Below are 21,553 nucleotides of genomic sequence, written 5' to 3'. Positions count from 1 at the left end.
GAGAGAAAGAGGACATTTGTGCATGCATAGCTTTCATGTGGGAGTGCATATACTGCAAGCCTGAAGTAGGACTGTTCCTGCTCCTCATGATTTCAAAGGTCTCACATTATTTGGTGTTTTTCTTAAAGCCCCAACTCCTGGAGTCAAGTGATTTCATGAAAACCTCAGCTTTCATTTCAAACTGGTTAGTTTATAGTCCTCACGATTACAGAGAAAAGATTGAAACTGCCACCTGAATGTACCCAAATGGCTCAAAAGACAGAAAACAAATAAAAAAGAAAGCCAACTATATTATGTCTCTTAATCCTGTGATTTTTTTTAAGCCAGTCTCATTATTTTGGGGAGGCCTGAGGCCACACGGCCTTTGGAATGCTGGGGGGTCGGCAACGCTGGGCGTGGAACGTCTGACTCGGACGGTTTGTCACAGGGGCTTGCCCCACATATCACGCCACCCCCAGGTCTGCCGCGGCTGAGGACAGGGAAGGGCGCGCGGGCGAAAGGAGCGCGCGCGGGGCGGGAGTAGAACGCACCCAGCGGCCAGCAGGGCGCACTCCCGCCCTCAGCGCGCTTGGCCGCGGCGCTGAGTGTGTCCCTATTCAGCAAACCGCCGCCCTCCGTGCGCGCAGGCGTAGAATCCTGCGGAAGCGGAAGGTGGTGGAAACCGACAGAGATAGAGTCTGCGGCCGGCGGTTGGGTGAGCGTGGGAGCGGTCGGGGTGGCTCCTGCGGGGACGGTTTAGCCCCCGCGTACGGGTCAGTTCTGCCTTGTGCGAGGAGGGGGCGCTGTGGGCATTCCCAGGGGATTCTGCGGGGGTGGGGGTGTCAGGAGGAGTCTGGGGGCTGAGGCAAGGGCGGGCTGGTGCGGGGGGGAGCGCTTGAGTGTGGGTGGTCGGGGGCAGGGCGGGAGTGGGAGGGGTGGGCGAGGAGGCGGAGTGGGGGGGTGGCTGGTGGGGGGAGCGCGGGAGTGGGGGGGCTGGCTGGTGTGTGGGGGTGGCAGTGGGTGCAGATATGGTGGTTGCGAGGGTCCCCTGGGTAGGGCACTGGTCAGGGTCACAGGGGTGTTTCCCCAAGCCTCCAAAAGGTGGGAGTCCTGCTGAGCCTGATACTCCAGGTCACTAATTCCAATTCATCCGTGGCTAGTCCTGCCAAAAAGCTGCTCCCATGTTGGTCTTAATGGTTTTAGCGTAATTAGTCCCCATCCTTTCTGCCTGTGTTAATTGTTTGGAGGTAGTTATTTTATACTGGGGCCAAGATGTGGCCCTTCCAGGGTAGGCTTAGTGCAAGGATTGGCAACCTTTGGCATGGGGCCCGCCAGGGAAATCCGCTGTCAGGCCCGGATGGTTTGTTTACCTGCAGCGTCCACAGGTTCAGCCAATCACAACTCCCACTGGCTGCAGTTCGCTGTGCCAGGCCAATGGGGGCTGTGGGAAGCGGCGGCCAGCACATCCGTCAGCCTGCACTGCTTCCCACAGCCCCCATTGGCCTGGAATGGTGAACCACGGCCGAGCCTGCGGCCGCTGCAGATAAACAAACCATCCCAGCCCACCAGTGGATTTCTCTGACGGGCCGCGTGCCAAAGGTTGCCGATCCCTGGCTTAGTGTATGTTAGCAGGATGCTGTGGGGAAGGTTGAAATGTTGCTGTCCCTAATGTGTTTCCTGGATAGATGACTTCACTCTTCAGAGCTTTCAATCTTGCACATTTCACCTGAATTAAATATTGTTTAATAAAAGGTGCATTATATTTTCTGTGTAGCTGGAAAAAGACTTTTATTAATTTTTGAATATTTCCATAGCTGTTAAATAGGAATCCGTTTTTGTTAGTGTCTACAAAGCCTCTGAACAACTCAGCCAGAGTCATCTCTGAATAGCTGTAAAGAATCTCTCTGCCTCTCTTCCAGTGTGTTTAGTAATTTCCCACAGTAACATTTTACTTCCAGAAAGGGAACAACACAAAAACGAGGAAGCTATTTCAATGGAAATTAAAAGGAACAGTCACAAGAGTGAAATGCCTGCAAGCTACATGAAAACTACTTAAAAACACCACAATAGAGGCTCAAACTAAATGTATACCCCAAATAATAATAATAATAATTTTAAAAAAATGCCACGGTGGCTGAACAACAGATTAAAAAAAGCAGAGGCAAAAAGAAGCAGGGACCCTGCCCAACAATCAGTGAGGCCACTGAACAGTCAAGGTGCTAAAGAAGCATCCAGAGAAGATAAGGCTGGATTGGAGAACCTAAAAGAATTCTTTGCATTCATCTTCAGTGCAGAGGATGGGAAGGAGATTCCCACATCTGATCTATTCTTTTTAGGTGACAAATCTGAGGAACTGTCCCAGATTGAGGTGTCAGAGGAGATTTTTAAACAAATTAATAAATTAAACAATAGTAAGTCACCAGGACCAGAAGGTATTCACCCAAGAGTTCTGAAAGAATTCAAATATGAAGTGGCAGAACTACTAACTGTGGTATGTAACCTAGTGCTTAAGTCTCTGTACTAAATGACTGGAGGATAGCTAATGTAGTGCTGATTTTTTAAAAAGGCTCCAGAGGTGATCCTGGCAATTACAGGCCGGTAAGCCTAATTTCAGTAGCAGGCGAATTGGTTGAAACTATAGTAAAGAACAGAATTATGAAAGACATAGATGACACAATATGTTGAGAAAGTGTGAACATACCTTTTGTAAAGGGAAATCATGCGTCACCAATCTATTAGAATTCTTTAATGGAGTCAATGTGCATGTGGACCAGAGTGATCCAGAGGATATCATGTACTTGAACTTTCAGAAAGCTTTTGGCAAGATCCCACAGCAAAGACTCTTAAGCAAAGAAAGCAGTCCTGGAATAAGAGGGAAGGTCCTCTTGTGGATCAGTAACTGGTTAAAGGATAGGAAACAAAGAATAGGAATAAATGTTCAGTTTTCACAGCGGAGAGAGTAAATAGCAGGGTTCCCCAAGGATCTATACTGGGACCAGTGCCATTCAACGTATTCATAAATGCTCTGGAAAAGGGGGTGAACATTGATGTGACAAAATTTGCAGATGATACAAAACTACTCAAGATAGTTCAGTCCAAAGCCGACTGAGAAGGGTTACAAAGGGATCTCAAAACTGTACAGGAAAGGGAGGGAACAAAATGGCAGAGGAAATTCCATGTTGATAAATGCTAAGTAATGCAAATTGGAAATTTTAATCCCAACTATACATATAAACTGATGGGGTCTAAATTAGCTGTTGCCACTCATGAAAGCAAACCTGGAGTCATGTTGGATAGTTTTCTGAAAACATCTTTTCAGAATGCATCAGCAGTCAAAAACGCTAACAGTCTGTCAGGAGCCTTTAAGAAAGGGATACATAAAAAGATGGAAAATATCATAATGCTATTATATGTATAAATCCATGGTATGCCCACATCTTGATTACTGGTTTTTCTGGCATGCAGTTCTGGTTGCCCCATCTTAAAAAAGGTATATTATAATTGGGAAAAGTACAAAGAAGGGCAGCAAAAATTATTAGGGCTTGGGAACAGATTCCATACAAGGAGAGATTAAAAAGATTGGGACAGTTCAGCTTAGAAAAGAGATGACTAAGGGGCTATAATAGAGGTGTGCAAAATCATAAATGCGATGGAGAAAGTTATTGGGGAAGTCTTATTTACCACTTCATAACACAAGAACCAGGGTCAATGAAATATAATAGGCAGCAGGTTTAAAAAAAACATGAGAAGGTATTGTCTCACACAACGCACAGTCAACCTGTGGAATTCATTGCCATGGGATGTTGTAAAGGCCAAAAGTATAGCTAGTATAGCATCCATATTTCATGAACTAGATGACCTCCTGAAGTCTCTTCCAACCCTAATCTTCTATGATCCTGTGGAGGATAGGTCCATGGATGGCTGTTAGTCAAGATGGTCAGGGATGCATCCCTATGCTTTGTGTTTCACTAAACCTCTGACTGCCAGATGTGGGGGCTGGACGACAGGGCCCTGTTCTGTTCATTCTGTCTGAAGCATTTGGCACTGGCTAGTGTTGGAATACAGGATACTGGACTAGATGGACCATTGGTCTGACCCAGTACGGCCCTTCTGATATTCCTAGCACCAACTTTGATTGTGGCCTTTATGCACTGCTATAAAATGAATAATAATAATAAAGGGGATAGTTTTGATTTGTGTAGTATTGCACATGCTTAAAGTATTCAAAAACATTTTGCAGAGAAGAACGTCAGTTCTGTGCAGATTAATGCACATGCCTAATGTCACACATTGTGAATAGCCCCATTGACATCAGTAGGATTACTTGCTGTGTAAAGTTAAGCATGTGCATAAGATTTTGCCCTATCTCAGGGCCTAACTAGGTGCTGGTACTAGGTATGCCTGGCAATTGCCTGTGTATGCCCTTAGATGCTCTCTCTTTTACTGAGAAATTGAATTCTAACTACTGTAGCAAAGTTTATTTCCTGCACTTTTCAAAATGTGTGGTGGAACCTGAGTTTTAAGGGAACTGTTGTGTGAAGGCAAGCTTTAAAAATAGATTCTTGATTTTGCTACAAACCCCTTAAACTATCCATATTTCATATAAACATTTCTGATTACTGTGTATAAAAAAAATTATTGAAGTGATTTCTCTGCTTGCCTGACTCATTTGGTGATTTTATAATCCAGTGTTCATCACATCACAATTCATCATCTTGAAGGTAATTCTAATGAACAAACACTGGATTTATGGCATCATTTATTGAAATGGGCAGGAAAGGGCGGGTTAGGAAAAGAGTTCTCTGGCACTAGGGTTGCCAACCCTCCCGGAATTAAAGATTAATCTCTAATAAACGATTATGTCATGTGATGAAATCTCCAGGAATACATCCAACCAAAATTGGCAACCCTACTGTGCGCACACATCCCTGAGTAACACAGCTTTCTGAAAGGGCAAGGAGAAGTTTTGGTAGGGAGAGAGAGAAGGGATTCTCATTACAAATCTAAAATTGCAACAGTTGTAGCTGGTGGTTTTCACAGCAAGAACTTCCACTGCTTAGAAATGCTTCATGATTATTTGGAGAAATGTTATACTTTTGGTGAGATATAATAAAATAAAAATAGAAGTAGAAAGCCCCAAGCACTAGAAAAATTTACAGCAAGTGTCTTCCCTAAAGAGTTTTGTTAGTAACCTGGTAGGCATACACAGTATCTACTTTTAATAACTACATATACGCAATCCTTAATGTTAATTAAATATTGTAATTATTTTGCTTTGAACCAAAGTTGATGCATTTTAAAGAGCAATATGACTGTAAAAATGACATTGTGGTGTTCTGTGTGTATCTTCATGACTTCTATATATTTTCTCACATTACTTGTAAATATGGATTTTCCAATCACAAAATTTGCAAATTCACCTTGCAATCTAAGAGTTAAATGAGTTCTTTTGGATTAATGCATCACCACCAGTATGTGTTTAAAAAAACTTGCTTTTCCACTTGTTAATTCTGTTACTCATGTACAAACAGAAAATAATCCAATTCACTTTCCTGTTGTGATGAGTGCCCCTCATACCGGTTATGCAGTGTTGCTAACAGCAATATAAGGGAAAAAAACCATAAAAACTTATTTTATCACTGAAATAATAATTTAGTATGCAAAACTGTCTCAGAATTCATAGGTTTCAGAGTAGCAGCCGTGTTAGTCTGTATTCGCAAAAAGAAAAAGAGTACTTGTGGCACCTTAGAGACTAACAAATTTATTTGAGCATAAGCTTTCGTGAGCTACAGCTCAAATAAATATGTTAGTCTCTAAGGTGCCATAAGTACTCCTTTTCTTTTTTCAGAATTCATACTGATTTAAATATATTGCGTGTAGTGCAATTTTTGCGTAGTAATTTGTTTGATCATAACTGTCCTTTAAAGGGATGTTGTGCAGAGAAATTTCCTCTCCAACATAGGGTGCCATGCCTTTCAAACTTTCACACCATAATAATTGTAATCCAGGGCTTCTGTTTAAAATTTTCTATGACTTGACAATTTTAGTTAGGTGACCATGTCTACAATAACAAGCTAGATGAATTGTCAGTTCAGTGACAGATGAAAGTCTTTATTGGCAAATGCAAGGCAATCCATTTTAAAAGAAATAATTTGAACTATTATTTATTTCTATGTTCTTAAATAGCTACATTGAAGAAATAAATCTTTACTCCTCGGGGGATTCTGTGGGACTGTGCACCCGCAGAAAAGCCCTCCCACCCCACAGATTTCCTGTGTTTCCCTGCAGGGGGTAGGAAGACGGGCAGGGGGTGACCATGGGTGCAGTTTTTTAGGGGGGGGGGGATTGCCCATTCCCCAGTCTATTTCTCCCTTTTTGCTTTTTCGAATGCAATTTGTCTTTATAGATTTCCCGTTATGCCAGCTCGCACAGTTTTCTGTCTGAACCACAAACAGCAACCGAAGTCCTCGCTGATGTGAGGCCTTCCCCCAGAGCTCCAATCACCTTCACCTGGATCCCCTGGGTCCCCCTCCCTCCCCCAACGAGCCTCTGTGCATCCAGATCTCTCACTGAGCTGCCCGCACCCTGATTGCCCCATACAGAAACCTCTCACCCCACACCTGGATTTCCCCACACTAAGACCCTCCACGTTGAATCCTGCTGGGCTGAGCCTGCCCACCCACATGTGGTCCACCTGGTGCAGAGGGTCAGGGCCCCGGGGTGTTTCTGGGGCAGGCCCAGCCCTTGCACTGTGTCAAGGTCAGGTGCATCCTCACTGCCGAGTCCCTGAACTTGGGGGGGGCTTCAGGGTGATCTCCCACCTTAGTGTAGCCAATGGTCTGTGCTCCCTACTGCCGTGCTGGAGCCACGTTTATTTATTGACAAATAAAATGTGAAGAATTTTAAAATATGGACATAATTTTTAATTTTGGCACATAATTTTAATTTTTTTGGTGCAGAATCCCCTCAGGAGTAAATCTGAGAATCATTGTGGATAGCTTGATGAAGACCTCTGCTCAGTGTGAAATAGTGGTGCAAAAATTTTAGGATGTATAAAGAATAGGATAATACTGTATACTTTCCTATTCTATAAATTAGTAATAACATTCTCACCTTGAATGCTGTGTTCAGTTCTATTTCCTGTCTTGGAAAACATATAGCAAAAAAAGAAAGGGTCCAGAGGTGGGTGGGGGAAATTATTAGAGGCATGAAGAAACTTCCATATGAAGTGAAAATGAAAAGGTTAGGAATATGTTTAGTTCTGAGAAGATATAAATAAAAAGGAATATGGTTCTGGTATATAAACTAAAGAATGGCACAGAGAAGGCAAATCAAGCTCTTACTTGTTACGTAAAGAAAGAAAAAGAGCCAGTAAAATTGAATGACAATAAACAGTGCTTCTAAAAGGAAATAACTTTTTACGCAATGTATGATGAACCTATAGAACTTACTGCTACAGGACTTCATTTTGTCTAAAGAGTTTAGCAGGATTTTTAAAAACTCTGTGTTAACAATAAGATCCACAGTTATAGTCTTTAAGGTGTGTGTATGTAGGTGTAGTTGAATATGTGTATATACATTGGGCTGTAGAGCATAAGGCAATCACTGACTTAATGGGGGTTTGGAAGAAATTTTCCACTGCGGGAATTTTCTACTTCCTCCAAAGTATCAATGACTGGTTGCTGTCAATGTACTGTACTGGAGGAGCCACTTATCAGAGCTGGGATAGCTGTTTCTAACTTCCGGCACTGTTTGTTTGGGCTGTAGTATTTTCCATTGTGGGAATGCTCTCCTTAGTGATAGAGTGTCTGCTGTTCTCTTGTGTTAAGAAGGAAAACTGAAACCGATTCCCTAGGAATCAGTGCTTTCTTGGTATTTCTGCTGCTTGCTGTATTACCAGCTTGTATGTTTATGCCAATACTTTGTATTGGCTTAGATTTAGATTTCTAAAAATATTTGCAAGACCTCTGTACCGTGAGCTCCTACCACAGTGTTTCTGGAAAAAATGTGAAACAAGTAAGTGGCATCCAGTGTGACTTAATGAGGAACTAAAACGAAATCAAGAAAAAGGGGAACCAACTAAACAAGAAATTCCTAGCTATTTATGATATATACTGGGGTGGGCAAACTACGGCCCATGGGCCGGATCCAGCCTGAGAGCTGTTTTAAGCCGGCACGTGAGCCGCACCACGCAGCTCGGCCCTGCTCCAGTGCTCTGGCCAGGGCACTGGGTCTGGGGCCGCACCACGCGGTTCAGCCCCACTCCAGCTGGGGTGCTGGGTCGGGGGCCGCACCACCCCCTGAGCCTCTCCCCACACCCCAAACGCCTGCCCCAGTGCTGATCCCCCTCCTGCTCTCCAAACCCCTCAATCCCAGCCTGAGCACCCTCCTACACCCCAAACTCCTCATCCCCAACCCAGAGCCCGCACCCCCTTTTGCACCCCAACCCCAATTTTGTGAGCATTCATGGCCCGCCATATCATTTGGCCCTTGGGCCAAAATGTTTGCCCACCCCGATGTATATAATGGCACAGGTATGCATTCAGTTTTGCCTTTTCAACTTAAAAGCTGGTTTCATCATAGACTTGTAGTTGCTTTATTAAATAGGACTTTTGAAAGGAGGACTTACATTGAAGAATTAAAGTTCATAAACCTGAAGAGTGAAGTTCTAAGGTGATTTGAAAGAGAGAGATGCTGCTCAGCAACCCTTGAGGGTTTTCACCTCCCTGGGTTTTTTTTGCCTTCCTCTGCAGCGTCGGGCACGGGTCACTTGCTGGAGGATTCTCTGCACCTTGAAGTCTTTAAACCACAATTTGAGGACTTCAATAGCTCAGACATACGTTACAGGAGTGGGTGGGTGAGATTCTGTGGCCTGCTTTGTGCAGGAGGTCAGACTAGATGATTATAATGGCCCCTTCTGACGTTAACATCTAGGAATCTATGAGTCTAGGTCAGGAATGTTGTTCACATTATCATCGGCGATCCCTCAAGGTCGAGGATGATCTCTTTCACAGGTTATATTTTATAACCAGGACTTGAAAAATATACAGCAATCCCATTAAAAGGGAATAAACCTATTAGCCAGAGGTAAAAAGACCTACTGTTGTGGGACTGGGGGAGTCCAATACTTGACTTCTCCCAGACTCTTGGGAGCTCTACTCTTCAGGTTAGAAGTTTTTGATGAGAGGGATTCAGCACCTTCTTCCAGAGGAAGTACTTCCAGAGTCTCAATGTGGCTTCAGACCATCATGAGGCACAACTGACATGATTTTTGCAGCCAGGCAGATCCAAGAAAAATGTTAAGAACAACACCAGGAGCTGTATATGGCCTTTATCGATCAGACCAAAGCCTTTGACTCTGTCAACCGTGAGGTGCTGTGGAAAACCATGTCAAAGTTTGGCTGCCCAACCAAATTTATCACCATTGTAAGATTCCTCCACACCCAGATGATTGCCTGCATCCTGTGCAGTGATTCTACCTCTGAGCCCTTTGCAATCCGAACTGGCATAAAACAAGGCTGTGTACTGGCACCCACCCTTTTCTCCACTTTCTTAGCAGCTATGAAAACATTAACCCAAGACCATCTACCCCAGGGCATTGGTATCCAATATCAAATTGACAGCAACCTCTTCAACCTATCTCGTCTCCGTGCCAGAACTATATTTTTCATGGGTCCTTAGGTGGCTGAGGAGTCCGATCCTTGAGCCACAGGCTCGTTGACAGACATTGCATGTGGTGTTGGAAGACTGGGTTGGGCCGCAATTGCTGTGTGACAGTTGTCTTTCCATTTTTTTTCTGGGGTTTTTCTGCTACCAGAGCAAGGTGATTTTCCTCAAAAGTGGACGTTCCCTCTCTGACAAGACTTCGCTTGTTATCTGTATCCTGAGCTGCTGTCTCGCAGTATGTGGTGTCGATGCCACATCTCTTGATGTTTATCTTGAGAGTGTCTGTAAAGGGTTTCTTTTGGTCTCCACGTTTCCTTTCTGCTTTGGTGAGTTGGGCATACGGTAGTTGTTTTGGTAAACATACATCAGGCATGCTCACACAGTGCCCGCTCCACCTCAGCTGGTGCTGGATAATCAGGGCCTGAACACAGAAGATGTCCTCTGTGAAGACACTGACATTAGTGCGATGATTCTCCCACTTTATGTTGAGGATCTGCCATAGAAAGTGCTGGTGCTGGAGTTCCAGGTTTTTCAGGTGTTTTCTATAGGTCCGCCAAGTCTCACAGCCGTAGAAGAGAGCTGGGATTACCACTGCTTTATAAACTAAAAGTCTAGTATGTGTTCTGATTTTGTGATTGTTGAACGCCCAGCGAGACAGTCTGCCAAAGGGAGTCTCTCTACGGACTACGGAATAACGTAGCTGAAGTCGACGTACTTAGATCTGCTTACCATGGTGTCTTCACTGCTGTGTGTAGACAGGAGAGCCTCTCCCGTCGAGTCCCCTTGTGCTTCTCGTTGAGCTGGAGTACCGGAGTCGACACTAGAGTGATTGGCGGTCGATTTATCGCGTCTATACTAGACCCCCATGAGATCGATCACTGCCCATCGATCTAGCCGGTAGTGTAGACAAGCTCTTAGATTTCAGAAGCTTTGCAGTAGAGAGAGGAAGGAAGTGAGAGGAAGGGAAGGAACTCTTGTCCTCCTCTTCACAATAGCTCTTTCACCTCCAAAAAAATAACCTGAAATCACTGTTCTGGCAAATGGCCTGCAGGATGATTTCACAGGGTTATGATTGTGTTGTAAATCATTAATATGATGGGAATTAGGGGTGAGCAAAGGGGCTAGGAGGTCACATTGTGACTGACCTATTTGCCATATAAATAATTTTTGGCATGCTGCTGTGACCCCTTTTAGCTGGAAAAATGTTTATGAAAGTGCAATTCCTTCCGCTTTCAGCATTTTAAAAAGAGGATACCTGATCAGTGAAGAGCTTCAACTGCAGATTGCTACAGAAGTATGTGAGGATTTAATTTTCAAATAGATTGAATATAAATAATCTTTCAAAATTTGGGTTGCACAGTTGGATGGAATGAGACATAAATAGGTAAAGAGAGCCTTGTGTGCTATTTGTGATAGCCCACATCCATCTAGTTGGCTTAGTTTTGAGAGAGAGAGAGAGAAAATCAACATTCTTTTTTATGTTAACCGCCCCTAGGCTGCTGAGTTTTCCTAAAATCATTGATTGGCTGATTATCTTTGTAAATGCACCTATTTTCATTTGCATTTGAAGTCCTCTTCAGGTTTTATATCCTTTGTCTTTTCACTCATCTTCATGGTAAAAGTTAAGCAATAGACAATGAGATGTTTACAGTGAAGAAGAAGCCATAAGTGTATATCCCATGGTAGTGCATGAACTCTGTGTATGAGGCTTTGAAACATTTAGAAACTTGCATCTGGTTTCCAAATCTGTGTACATGGACCAAATAAGTTATGCTACTTGAAGTACAGGGAACATTCTACTAGTATTTATTAACTTTCTAATAACCCACGATGAAGTTTTCATGTTACTACTTCAACTTACTGAGGGGGGGGGGGGTGTTTTTCTTTTTTCTTTTTTTAGGATCATCATTTTCTCCCTGTGTGTGGCAAGCTGCCTCCAGATAATGTACAATGGGGCTACAAATTCATTTTGTGGTTGACCCGCAGGGGTGGTGCTGCATGGGCATGATTATCTTCGTTTGGCTTTACAACACACTCTTTATTCCCCAAATTATCCTCTTTCCTCACTATGAAGAGGGACACACTTCAACTGCAGCGATATTGTGTAAGTTGCATTGAGCCCAATCTCTCCCTCTCCTATCTAGTAAAAAAAATGGTACCTGTGGGCAATAGCACCTACTCTGACCTATGTAGTATCAAGTTCCAGAATTCCGGGGAAGAAGGAGAGCAATCCAACAAAAACTGGTCTTAATGCTGATTCTTAAAAATCCAACTTCCTCCTTATTTTTGAAATACAATAAATCTGAAATAGCTTATTTTGGTATTACTTTAGATTAAAGCCTTAACTACAGACAGAGACATGCTAACTGTAATTGGGCTCTGACATACTCATTTGACACAGTTCAGTATGTCCATATATGTGCTTTTTTTCCCAACACCGCATGTGTGAATCCTGTGGCCAGTCTATACCTACAATCTGCGTGAGTGTATATCAGTATCAGGAAAAGCTGAGCAGGTATACTATATATCCTATATTTGCATCAGCAGCTGATGCTGGGAGAGGGGATTGTGGGTGTATTTGGGTATATTTTCACTGCAGTTAAGTTTTCTACACTTGAACTACTCCTCTAAAGTTAGCCTCGCGCTGGTGAGAGCAGCTACAGTTTGAAATAACATTCAAGCTGCTGTGTACACACTGGCACAGCACTCACGCGTGTGTGGCACTTAAGGCTTCGGGGGCACATCTAGGGTTGCCAACTCTCCAGGATTGATCTGGAGTCTCCTGGAATCAGCATCGATCTCCTGGTGACTATTGAAAGCAGTCTAATTTTAATAGGATATTTTAAGAAAATGACATTGTCATGTTGGGAGAAAAAAAAAATCTGGAATAGCTTCAGTCAGAGTTGGCAACCCTAGGCACATCCCATATTTCTTTGAAGTGCAGTAAGCTGAGCTGTTCTACAAATTATTTCCCAGTGAATTGTAAGAGAATTTCCCTGTCCCATCTGGGGACATGGTAGAATTGTGGGAAGGCACTAGAGGACTAGCAGCAATCAGGTGGAGCTAGGCTGCATCAACACTGCAGAGGGGTCATGTTAGCAGTTAATGAGTTGCGCTAACTCAGGCTGGCTATATGAGGAGAATGGCACTGGGACAAGGAGCCAGGGATGGGGAAGAGATAGGACTTGGACAGTGACAGGTTGGAAGGGATGGGGAAGAAGAGGTCAAGCTTTGAGGGCAGAGGGGGGTATAGGAAGAAGAGTCCGTGTCCACTAAAGCACACTCCCCTCTAGAGACTGGAATGGGACTCAGGATTCCTGAATTTCACTGTTCCTCTGAAGTCAACAAATATCTGTGGAAACCCATGGGCAAAGTGATTCATTCAGTGCCCATGATGGGTTGTGTAAAGAGGCTGTGGGCCATCAGAGCCCAGCTTCATTTGCTGCAGAAATTGGAAGGTGTGTAGGGAATGAAGCAGGGGACTTCAGGAAGAGAAAAGTGCTATATAATGCTAAATACTCTGAAAAATGAGGTCCTAGGTGTCTCTGTTTGGACACCCAAAATTAGTGGATACTTTTGACCTTAATTTCTCTGTATCTCAGTTCCTCATCTGTAAAATGGGTATAATACCCCTTTATCTCACCGGTGTCATGAAAATAAATTGATGTTTGTGATGCACTTATATGCCACAATGATGAGCACCATTAGAAAAACTGATGAGGAAGCTAATAATTCTGTCTTTGTAGCAGTGTTTGAATATGTGCAGTAAATGAGGCATGTGTCCACATATTGAACAACAAGGAGAAAACAAAATATTAAGTAGCTGCTCATTCAGTGAGCACTGTCCATTTTGTGTGCTGAATGAGGCAGCAGTCCTGTGGAAAACATTTATTGCAATCATGTAATTAAAGCCTGTCATAATGCATATGTACAAAGAGCCCAATTAGATGTGCATAGGCAACCTTAATTGTGGTATTTCCTAACCTTTGTGTGTTTGACTTTGCAATCTTAATATGTTCTTTTAAGGTTGTTTTTATGTATAATATATGTATGAAATATTTATATGCATAAACGGAATGCTGGTTTACATGTGTTAATTAAACTATGTTAGTTTAAATCAGATTTACTTTTCAAATATGCCAATTATTGCAGCTTCTTTTATTCTGCAATTTTCTGTTGTCTTGCCTCATTCCTATAAAGTAATCTTTTGCTGTGCTGGAACTATTAAAATGTGACCCATTACGGCATGCAATCTTTGGCCAAAGATGTACTTGATGTAATATTCTGAAAACGTGCGTATTTATTTTTCAGGTTACTACTTAGTCTCATTGTTCTGTATAGTTTCGTTATTGAGAGCCTCCATAGCTGATCCAGGAAAACTCCCTGAAACGCCAAAGATACCACTTACAGGTACTATATTGCAAGATGTTTCTAAATAATACAATGTTGGTTGCTTTGCATAATCTCTAATATTAGTTTTAATAGCTGTTGGAAGCTTACTAGCCTTGTTTGCAACCACTCCCTTGAAAACCAAACAGGGTTTGGAAAATCTAGTGTTGGTGCTGTTGTGATAGAGCTGAGCAAGGTCATACGCTGTGTTGCAAGGGCATGTGATCAAGAGCAACCCAAGTACCTGTCTGTGCTACTCCATCAATCCGCATAGCCCATTAGCGGGAAGGGATACTACTCCCTGGTGATGTAGGCCTCAGTGTATCACTACGGGAGATTTTTGGACATCAAGATCAGCTGGTTTGGAAAAACGCAAGTGAGGATTTTTTAAAAACATAACTCTTCCTCAGAGGCCAAAGTGGAACTCTTCTCTCTAGTAATATGACACTAATGGTGTTGTGGCATTAATGTGTTGGAAATATATGGCCCCAAAGAGTTAAAGTTATGACCCTGAAACTGTCCAACATTAAGCAGTTTTAAACACGGTTTGGTATACAGAGACCTTTGTCTGCTTAGTACTATGGCAAACTCACCATTAAAAATCCTTTTAAACTTATTATTAAAGAAAAAGAAGGACAAACAGTTAAAGCATTTGAAATCTGAAGTATTAAGTAAGGCTGTCATTTTTAACAACATTTCATATTGCATTTTACTTTGGCCATGGAGAGTTTTTAGAAGGAAACAACCCCTTTTTTGTCAACCTCTTAAATGGTATTAAAGATGTTAATAAGGTCCTTTTGAGGAAAAGAAAAGAAGTTAGTTGAGATGGGCTAGAGCTGCTGTTGCCTGATCCCGTTTCCTAGAAAACAAAACAAGACACACACAAAAGGAGAGAGATAAAAAGAGCAAAGATGGAGCTTCAGTCTCTGGCGTTGACTCTCACTTGCAACTTCACTGCTGAAGAAACACAGGCATGGCACATGGTTTTATGAGCAACTCTGAGATCTAGTAAACTTGTTCTGCCATTGGTCTGTTTGCGGCATTGCTTTCAGCTTCCTCTTTCTGATCACAGGCTTGCAAAATATACAGTCTTGGCTGGTTAAGACAGACTCTTGTTAGGCAGAAATTAAAATAAGAGAGACAGGAAAGAGAAGAAACAAAATGGGGAAGGAAAAGGACACATTGGGGGAGGCAGGGTGGCAAAGTCTCACATCCCAGGTGATAGTCCAGATTTAACTGGAGGTGGTTATGTCATCTGGCTCCCTCTCTCTAGCCTGGTCAGGACATATCTCAGGATTAGGTAGAAATTTCTGGGGTCCCAGAAGATGATGGGGACGGCAGGCAATGATGGTAAAGCTTGTTCGTTCACTTTCTCTGCCTCAGGGTGCTGTTGCTCATGCTCCTGGATCTGTTCGTGACTGGTAGGGGCTGCCACTTCTTCTCCGGATTTGGGCTCTCCTGGTTGTCAGAGGTCTTGTCATTGTCTTGTCTCTGAGAGCTCTGCTGCTGTCCAGTCCCATGTTTAGCTTATTGGTGGGATCTTTGCTAAATATCATGTCTAGTTCCTCATGGAATGGATAAGTAGTCTACCTGGCACTGGACTTGCAGGTTGCTATTTTTGGTTTCCTGGTATGTTTGCTTTAAGTCTTAGCCTTTCTGCTGGCATTGGGCTTCAGACCTCTAAATGCCATACTTCCCAACTGAGTGTGTCATCACCGTCATCACCACCCCTTTCCTTAGTGAGAGGAAGGTATAGTTGTTGTTAGCCCAGGCAGCATGCTGAGACATTGCAGTCATGTCCTGCAACTGAGAGTCTGGTTCATTCTCCATGCCTCATTCATTTAGTGAGCTCTGCGGATACAGCTGACAACTGGGCAATTAGGGACAATTGTGATCATGTTTTTGCATCTAGTCCCATTAGTGACAGGACTGAGACCAAAAAATCATATTTAAGCTTCACTTCAGCTCTATGGTATTGTGTAGGTTGATATGGTGAAATACATTTTTTGCGTAGTATAACTTGTATTTGAAAACTAGCTTCGGGTGTTTCTGAGCCCACTGTTAACAGTAGCTGTCTTATTAAAGAGTGACACCTTTGTGACACTGGCTTTATGGGAACAGATTGTAAATCAGTTTCCATCTCTCATTATTACTAGTTCAGTGATCTTGGGTATTGGGCTTCTGTACTTCCAGGGTGAAAATATCATTTTTCTGCAAAATGGGAAAGATGGGAGCTGCCAGCAGGAGGCTCAAAAAGTGCCAAATTGAATTTTAAAATGTGTTCCATACATCGTTGATTATAGTGAAAAGCATTTCCTCATGTAAACTTTCAGAATGTGTTGCAATGAAAACTGGTGTAGCTTTCCTTTTATAAGTTTTGATTTTTCTCAGGTTAAAAATAAAAAGGATGATGGCACTTGTTACAAATAGAAATTATAGACCAATGATTTTGGACTTATTCCATAACACCTTTACTGCACTCCTTTAAAAAAAAAATTAAGTAAAATACATTTTAAATGATTGACAGCACTAAGGTGTCAGTGTGTTTTCATCCTAGAAACAATGCGATCTTCGCCAACTCTCTGAGGCCTAAATTTTCAAAAGTGTCTACTGGTTTTAGATAGCCAACTTGAGGCAAATAAGACCTGTATTTTCAGAAATGCCTAGCAATGTTAGCTCATGTTAACTTCAGCTGGAGTTGTGGGAGCTCAGTACCTCTGAAAGTCAGTCCCTACGTATCTCAAGTTTAGCTCCCAAACTTAGTATACGCCTTCTCTGTCCTCCAGGTTCCTCATCCATAAAATTCCTACTTGTTGGATGTTATGATATTTGTTTAATGTTTAAAGCACTTTGAGATCCTGCAGTGGAAGACCTTTCATAAATCTATTTTGTATTTTATTATTTTACTGGTCAATTCTTTTGGACTGAGCTGGGGATGGCAGTGGGATTTGATACTCTGGCTGAGCTTCAGAGCTGACACTGTTGGTGATATGTGCTAGAAAAAAAGCAATCCAAGTGGAACTGAAAATAGTTTTAGAAACACAAAAATTCTTTATTTCCCAGTTCTTGCCTTGTTCCTAGCCAGCAGTTTCATGTTGTATTGACGACTCTGAAAAATAGTAGGGCAAGATGGGGATTAGGAGTAAAAATCAGCCCACAATGGTAGAGGTATGCCAACCATCCTAGAGCAGTTGAAAGAAGAGTGGGGGAGAGGTTCTTGCATGCTGATTTCCATAGGAAGAATATATTTTTTCCAGAAGCTCAAGCATGTGTACCCATTGAGATCTGAAAACTACTGGCACTTCAGCGGACATTCATTTTTATTTAACCTGGTTTCAATTTTCTCTCTAGAACGAGAATTTTGGGAGCTTTGTAATAAGTGTAATATGATGAGACCAAAGCGATCCCATCACTGCAGTCGCTGTGGACACTGTGTTAGGAGGATGGATCACCACTGTCCGTGGTAAGACTGGATCCATTGATGCAATAAGTTCTTGCTGCACAGAAACTTTCATTATTTACTGTTTGTTTAAATTGCAGTTTTTTGATCAGGGTACTTTTACTACAGTACAATTCTTATTGAAGCATTCTCTTTCTGACCGTAAGACTTCATCATTAAAGGTATCTAATGCAGGAGGGTAGATAGGATTTTCATTGAGAAGTGCCTGTGCCCATGCAATCAAACATTGATAGTGAGAATTGTTTGCTATATAACATATAATCATTACTGTTTTGTCATGTTGCTGGATGCCAGTATGAGATGCTCCTGGAACTTTCACAAATTTTGATGAAAGAAATGTTTAATGTTGGGAAATGCAACTTTAAAAAACAAAATTGCTAGAGCTGAGCAGCTTCAATGTAAAAATCAGATAATCACAATTTAGTTTTGTGAGATGGTGAGATAATTTGCTTTCAAATAAACTGAAATATAAAAGCTTGTTTTGCATTTTCTCATGTTGGTGCTACAAATTAAAAGTTTAAAGTGCCAGGGGATGACTTTAAAAAAACAAAACAAAACCAAAACAGTTTGAATATTTTGTGGTGGTAGTTAATTTGTTAGATATCTATGGGCTTGCTCCAATTCTCATTAGAGTCAATATATGGATTAGGCTGTGTCTTAACTAGAAACAGTGCAGCACTTCAGTGGGGACACTCCTTATCCATATATGACTATAATGAGTCTCCTGTCACTGTAGTTAATCCACCTCCCCGAGAGGCAGTATTCTTCTGTCAACCTGATGATGTCTGCTCTGGGAGTTAGGTGAGCTTGACTACATTGCTTAAATGTGTGGATTTTTCACACCCCTTTGCAACATAGCTGAGGCAACCTAACTTTTTGGTGTCGATCTGGCCACAGAAGCTTGTCTACACTAAAAAATCTCTCTCTTTAACTGTATCAGTATAGTTAAAGCAGCAACCCCTCTTCCCACCCTCTATTGTTGATGTAGTTATACCAATAGAAAAGTACTTCTACCCAGGGGCATAGCCATGGCCCACCCACTTACCATCCAGGCCCACCCAAATGGCTTCTGGACCCCGCTGGTGGGCGGAGCAGGGCAAGCCCCTGGAGCGGGCTAAGCCTCCGCGCCCAGACCCCACTCCCTGGCGGGAGCGACAGACAAACAGCCGGAGCGGGGCAAGCCCCCACGCCTGGACCCCGCTCCCTGGTGGGAGTGACAGACAAACGGGCAGAGCAGGGCAAGCCCCCGTACCTGGACGCTGCTCCCTTGCGGGAGCACTCAGGGACTGCAGGTGGAAGAGGTGGGGAGGGAAGGGACCCCCACTTGTCTTGGCCCAGGCCCCACAAAACCATAACCCCCATGGGGGCACGTTGCCCCCCATCGTTGCTCGCCCACCCAAAAGCCCACCCAGTTTTCCTAGCTTAGCTACACCACTGCTTCTACCACTATAACTTCTTTCTGGTTTGGGAAGTAAAATAAACTATATTGGTGTACGGCACCTTTTATACCAGTATAACTGTATCTATACTAGGCTTTATACCAGTATAATTAAAAAGCAAATCACACTCCTAACTGATATATTTATACCAGTAAAACTTTTGTAGCGTAGATTGTTGAAAGTGTTAATTAGGAAAGTTGAAATATCTGAACTGTCAGGATTGTTTGACACTGTTTTGATAAGGAAGTTGGGGGATATTCTTGTTTTGTTGGGTGCCACACCTTCTCTTTCCTCCAACTTTTCTCTTGCATATTTGAGATTTTTTTTTTTGATGTCAGGGGACTGCTCCCTGATCATAAGGCAGTTAAACCATAGTTTCCAGCATTTATCGATATGTATAGTATTTGCATTCCCAATTTTCCACTTTCTGAATTGAATTTATGTAAATTTATACAGAAAAAAGTCAATTTTGTATCACTTTAGATTGTAATCTGTGTTAGTAAGTGGTAGAAAAATATGAATTGCTGTGACATTTTTGCAGGCTGTTTTATAATTTTGAAATGTTTTTACAGTTGCGTGGGATTATCTTTGGTGTTTAAGGCAAAAAGAGATTTTTTTCCATTTTGAGTCTCTTCAGAAGACGCATGTACCATTCTACATTATCAGTGTATGTAGTAACGTGAAATATGAACATAATCAACTAATACAATTCTGTACTTTTGAGAAACAACCAAGACTCGTTTTTTGGGTTTTTTTATTGTTTTAATGCTCTCAAATCCTGATCAGGATCAGGGCCCCCTTATGCTAGGTGCTGTACAAACAGAAAGGTAAACATGTTTCCTGCCCTGAAGAGCTTACCCTTAAATTTGTATTTTAACAGAAAGAAAAGGAGTACTTGTGGCACCTTCGAGACTAACCAATTTATTTGAGCATAAGCTGTAGCTCACGAAAGCTTATGCTTAAATAAATTGGCTAGTCTCTAAGGTGCCACAAGTCCTCCTTTTCTTTTTGCAAATACAGACTAACACGGCTGTTACTCTGAAACCTGTTTTAACAGAGAAATTCCAGTCTTGCATCCTATGCACCAAATGAAAATGCAGGCAAATTTTTAACGACAGTAGGGTTGCTATTGCTTTAATAGAGAAGGCACATCATTCTGTAGAATGGATACTGTGGGTATTCAGTTGTAGTTGCATATGGCCTATACATTACCATATCCAGCAATGCATTTATAAATAAGTTAAGTTGTTTTGTCTTTGGTACTTATCATGCCTAACTATAACATTTCAAAAGCCTTGTGTATTTGCTTTGTTTTGTTGCAGGATTAACAATTGTGTTGGTGAAGACAATCATTGGCTGTTTCTGCAGCTATGCTTCTACACTCAGCTTCTTAGTTCCTATACATTGATACTTGATTTCTGCCACTATTATTATTTTCTGCCCCTGAAAAAAGTTAACTGGGTAAGAATCTTATCCTTACATAAAATAGGGTAAATATTTAATATTGCAATTGTAATGGAATTTATTCTGAAATCTAAAAGCCAAAAAATTTCTACTGTTTTATATACACATGATGATGAATACTAGAGTAGGGAAAATCAAGGCTGATATTACAAATGGGCAAATACTCTCCTGGTAAGTAAAGGAATGACAATTGTAAAGAGGAGCAGATTTTCTCCTAGATACAAACAAGATTTTAGTTGTGATGGAAGCCTTGTAAAACAGGGTCAAAAACAATTAGACTTCTTTAAAAGTGATCTGCAAATGTTAGATTTTTTTTTTTCCTGAGTAACTTCTGAGTTTGTTGAAATGCCTCTCCTACACTTGTTACGTGGGGGAGTCCATGCATAAGATAATTTACTTAATATGTACCTTTTCCATCCAAAGTACCTGACATGAAAACTTAAAATTTTATTATCTTATTTTGTATCCTAAATGGTAAAACATAAGACTATTAAACTTTCTGAAAGAGGCACAGTACCAGAAAAGAATGGGACTTATCTTTATAAACATCTTGTATACTTCCATGTTGATCTATGGTGATGTGATGTGATGTGATGTCCTTAGTGAAGTACATGCAGAGGTGAAGCAGCTGGCAAATATGGGGAGCTGTACTCTTTGGACATGCAAGAAGGGGTAAAATGTGCTAAGCGTAAGTTATTAACATGTTGAAATGCCCCTCTTACTGCTGGGGACATTCAGTACTTTCTACTGAAATTTTTTGTTTTTTTTGCAGATCACTTTGAAAATATTTTGCCTTATTTATAATATAATTATGGGTGTTCTCTCAAAATAGATTTTCAGTCTTAAACTAAATTAATCAAATTGGATTTTCTGTCACAGACATGAATACACTTGTGTAAGTTCAAATGCTTTAAAATTTTTAAAGTTTCAGTGCTTATATGGAGCTAGTTACTTGTCTCCTCCTCTCATATAGCCTTGTTTCTGGATAGTAGATGCTTTTCTAAATGAATAAAACACATTCCCTAAAATGTAGACTGCTTCGAGAATATCTCCAGTTTTACTGGGTCACTTCATTATCTGTAAAATGGGTTTAATGCTTAGCTATCTGACACTCACTTAAGGCCTCATACATACAGAACTTCAGAGAAAATGCTGT

At 41.8% G+C, this 21,553-nt stretch overlaps 1 protein-coding gene across 1 annotated transcript in view; it reads left to right on the top strand.

Annotated features, from left to right (window-relative positions):
• The first annotated feature begins 656 nt into the window (after positions 1 to 656).
• ZDHHC21 (zDHHC palmitoyltransferase 21) overlaps positions 657 to 21,553 on the top strand; it is a 54,078-nt gene continuing 33,181 nt past the window's right edge. Inside the window, exons 1-5 of the mRNA XM_074954106.1 lie at positions 657 to 752; positions 11,546 to 11,749; positions 13,957 to 14,055; positions 17,386 to 17,497; positions 20,256 to 20,394. Coding sequence (XP_074810207.1) covers positions 11,596 to 11,749; positions 13,957 to 14,055; positions 17,386 to 17,497; positions 20,256 to 20,394 — 504 coding nt within the window. The 5' untranslated portion in view covers positions 657 to 752; positions 11,546 to 11,595. The remainder of the gene's footprint in view (positions 753 to 11,545; positions 11,750 to 13,956; positions 14,056 to 17,385; positions 17,498 to 20,255; positions 20,395 to 21,553) is intronic.

The sequence above is a fragment of the Natator depressus genome, chromosome 5, assembly GCF_965152275.1.
Source record: "Natator depressus isolate rNatDep1 chromosome 5, rNatDep2.hap1, whole genome shotgun sequence".
NCBI classification, from domain to species: domain Eukaryota; kingdom Metazoa; phylum Chordata; order Testudines; family Cheloniidae; genus Natator; species Natator depressus.
The sequence above is the reverse complement of the archived record's forward strand: the minus strand, read 5'-3'. Positions and strand labels throughout refer to the sequence as shown.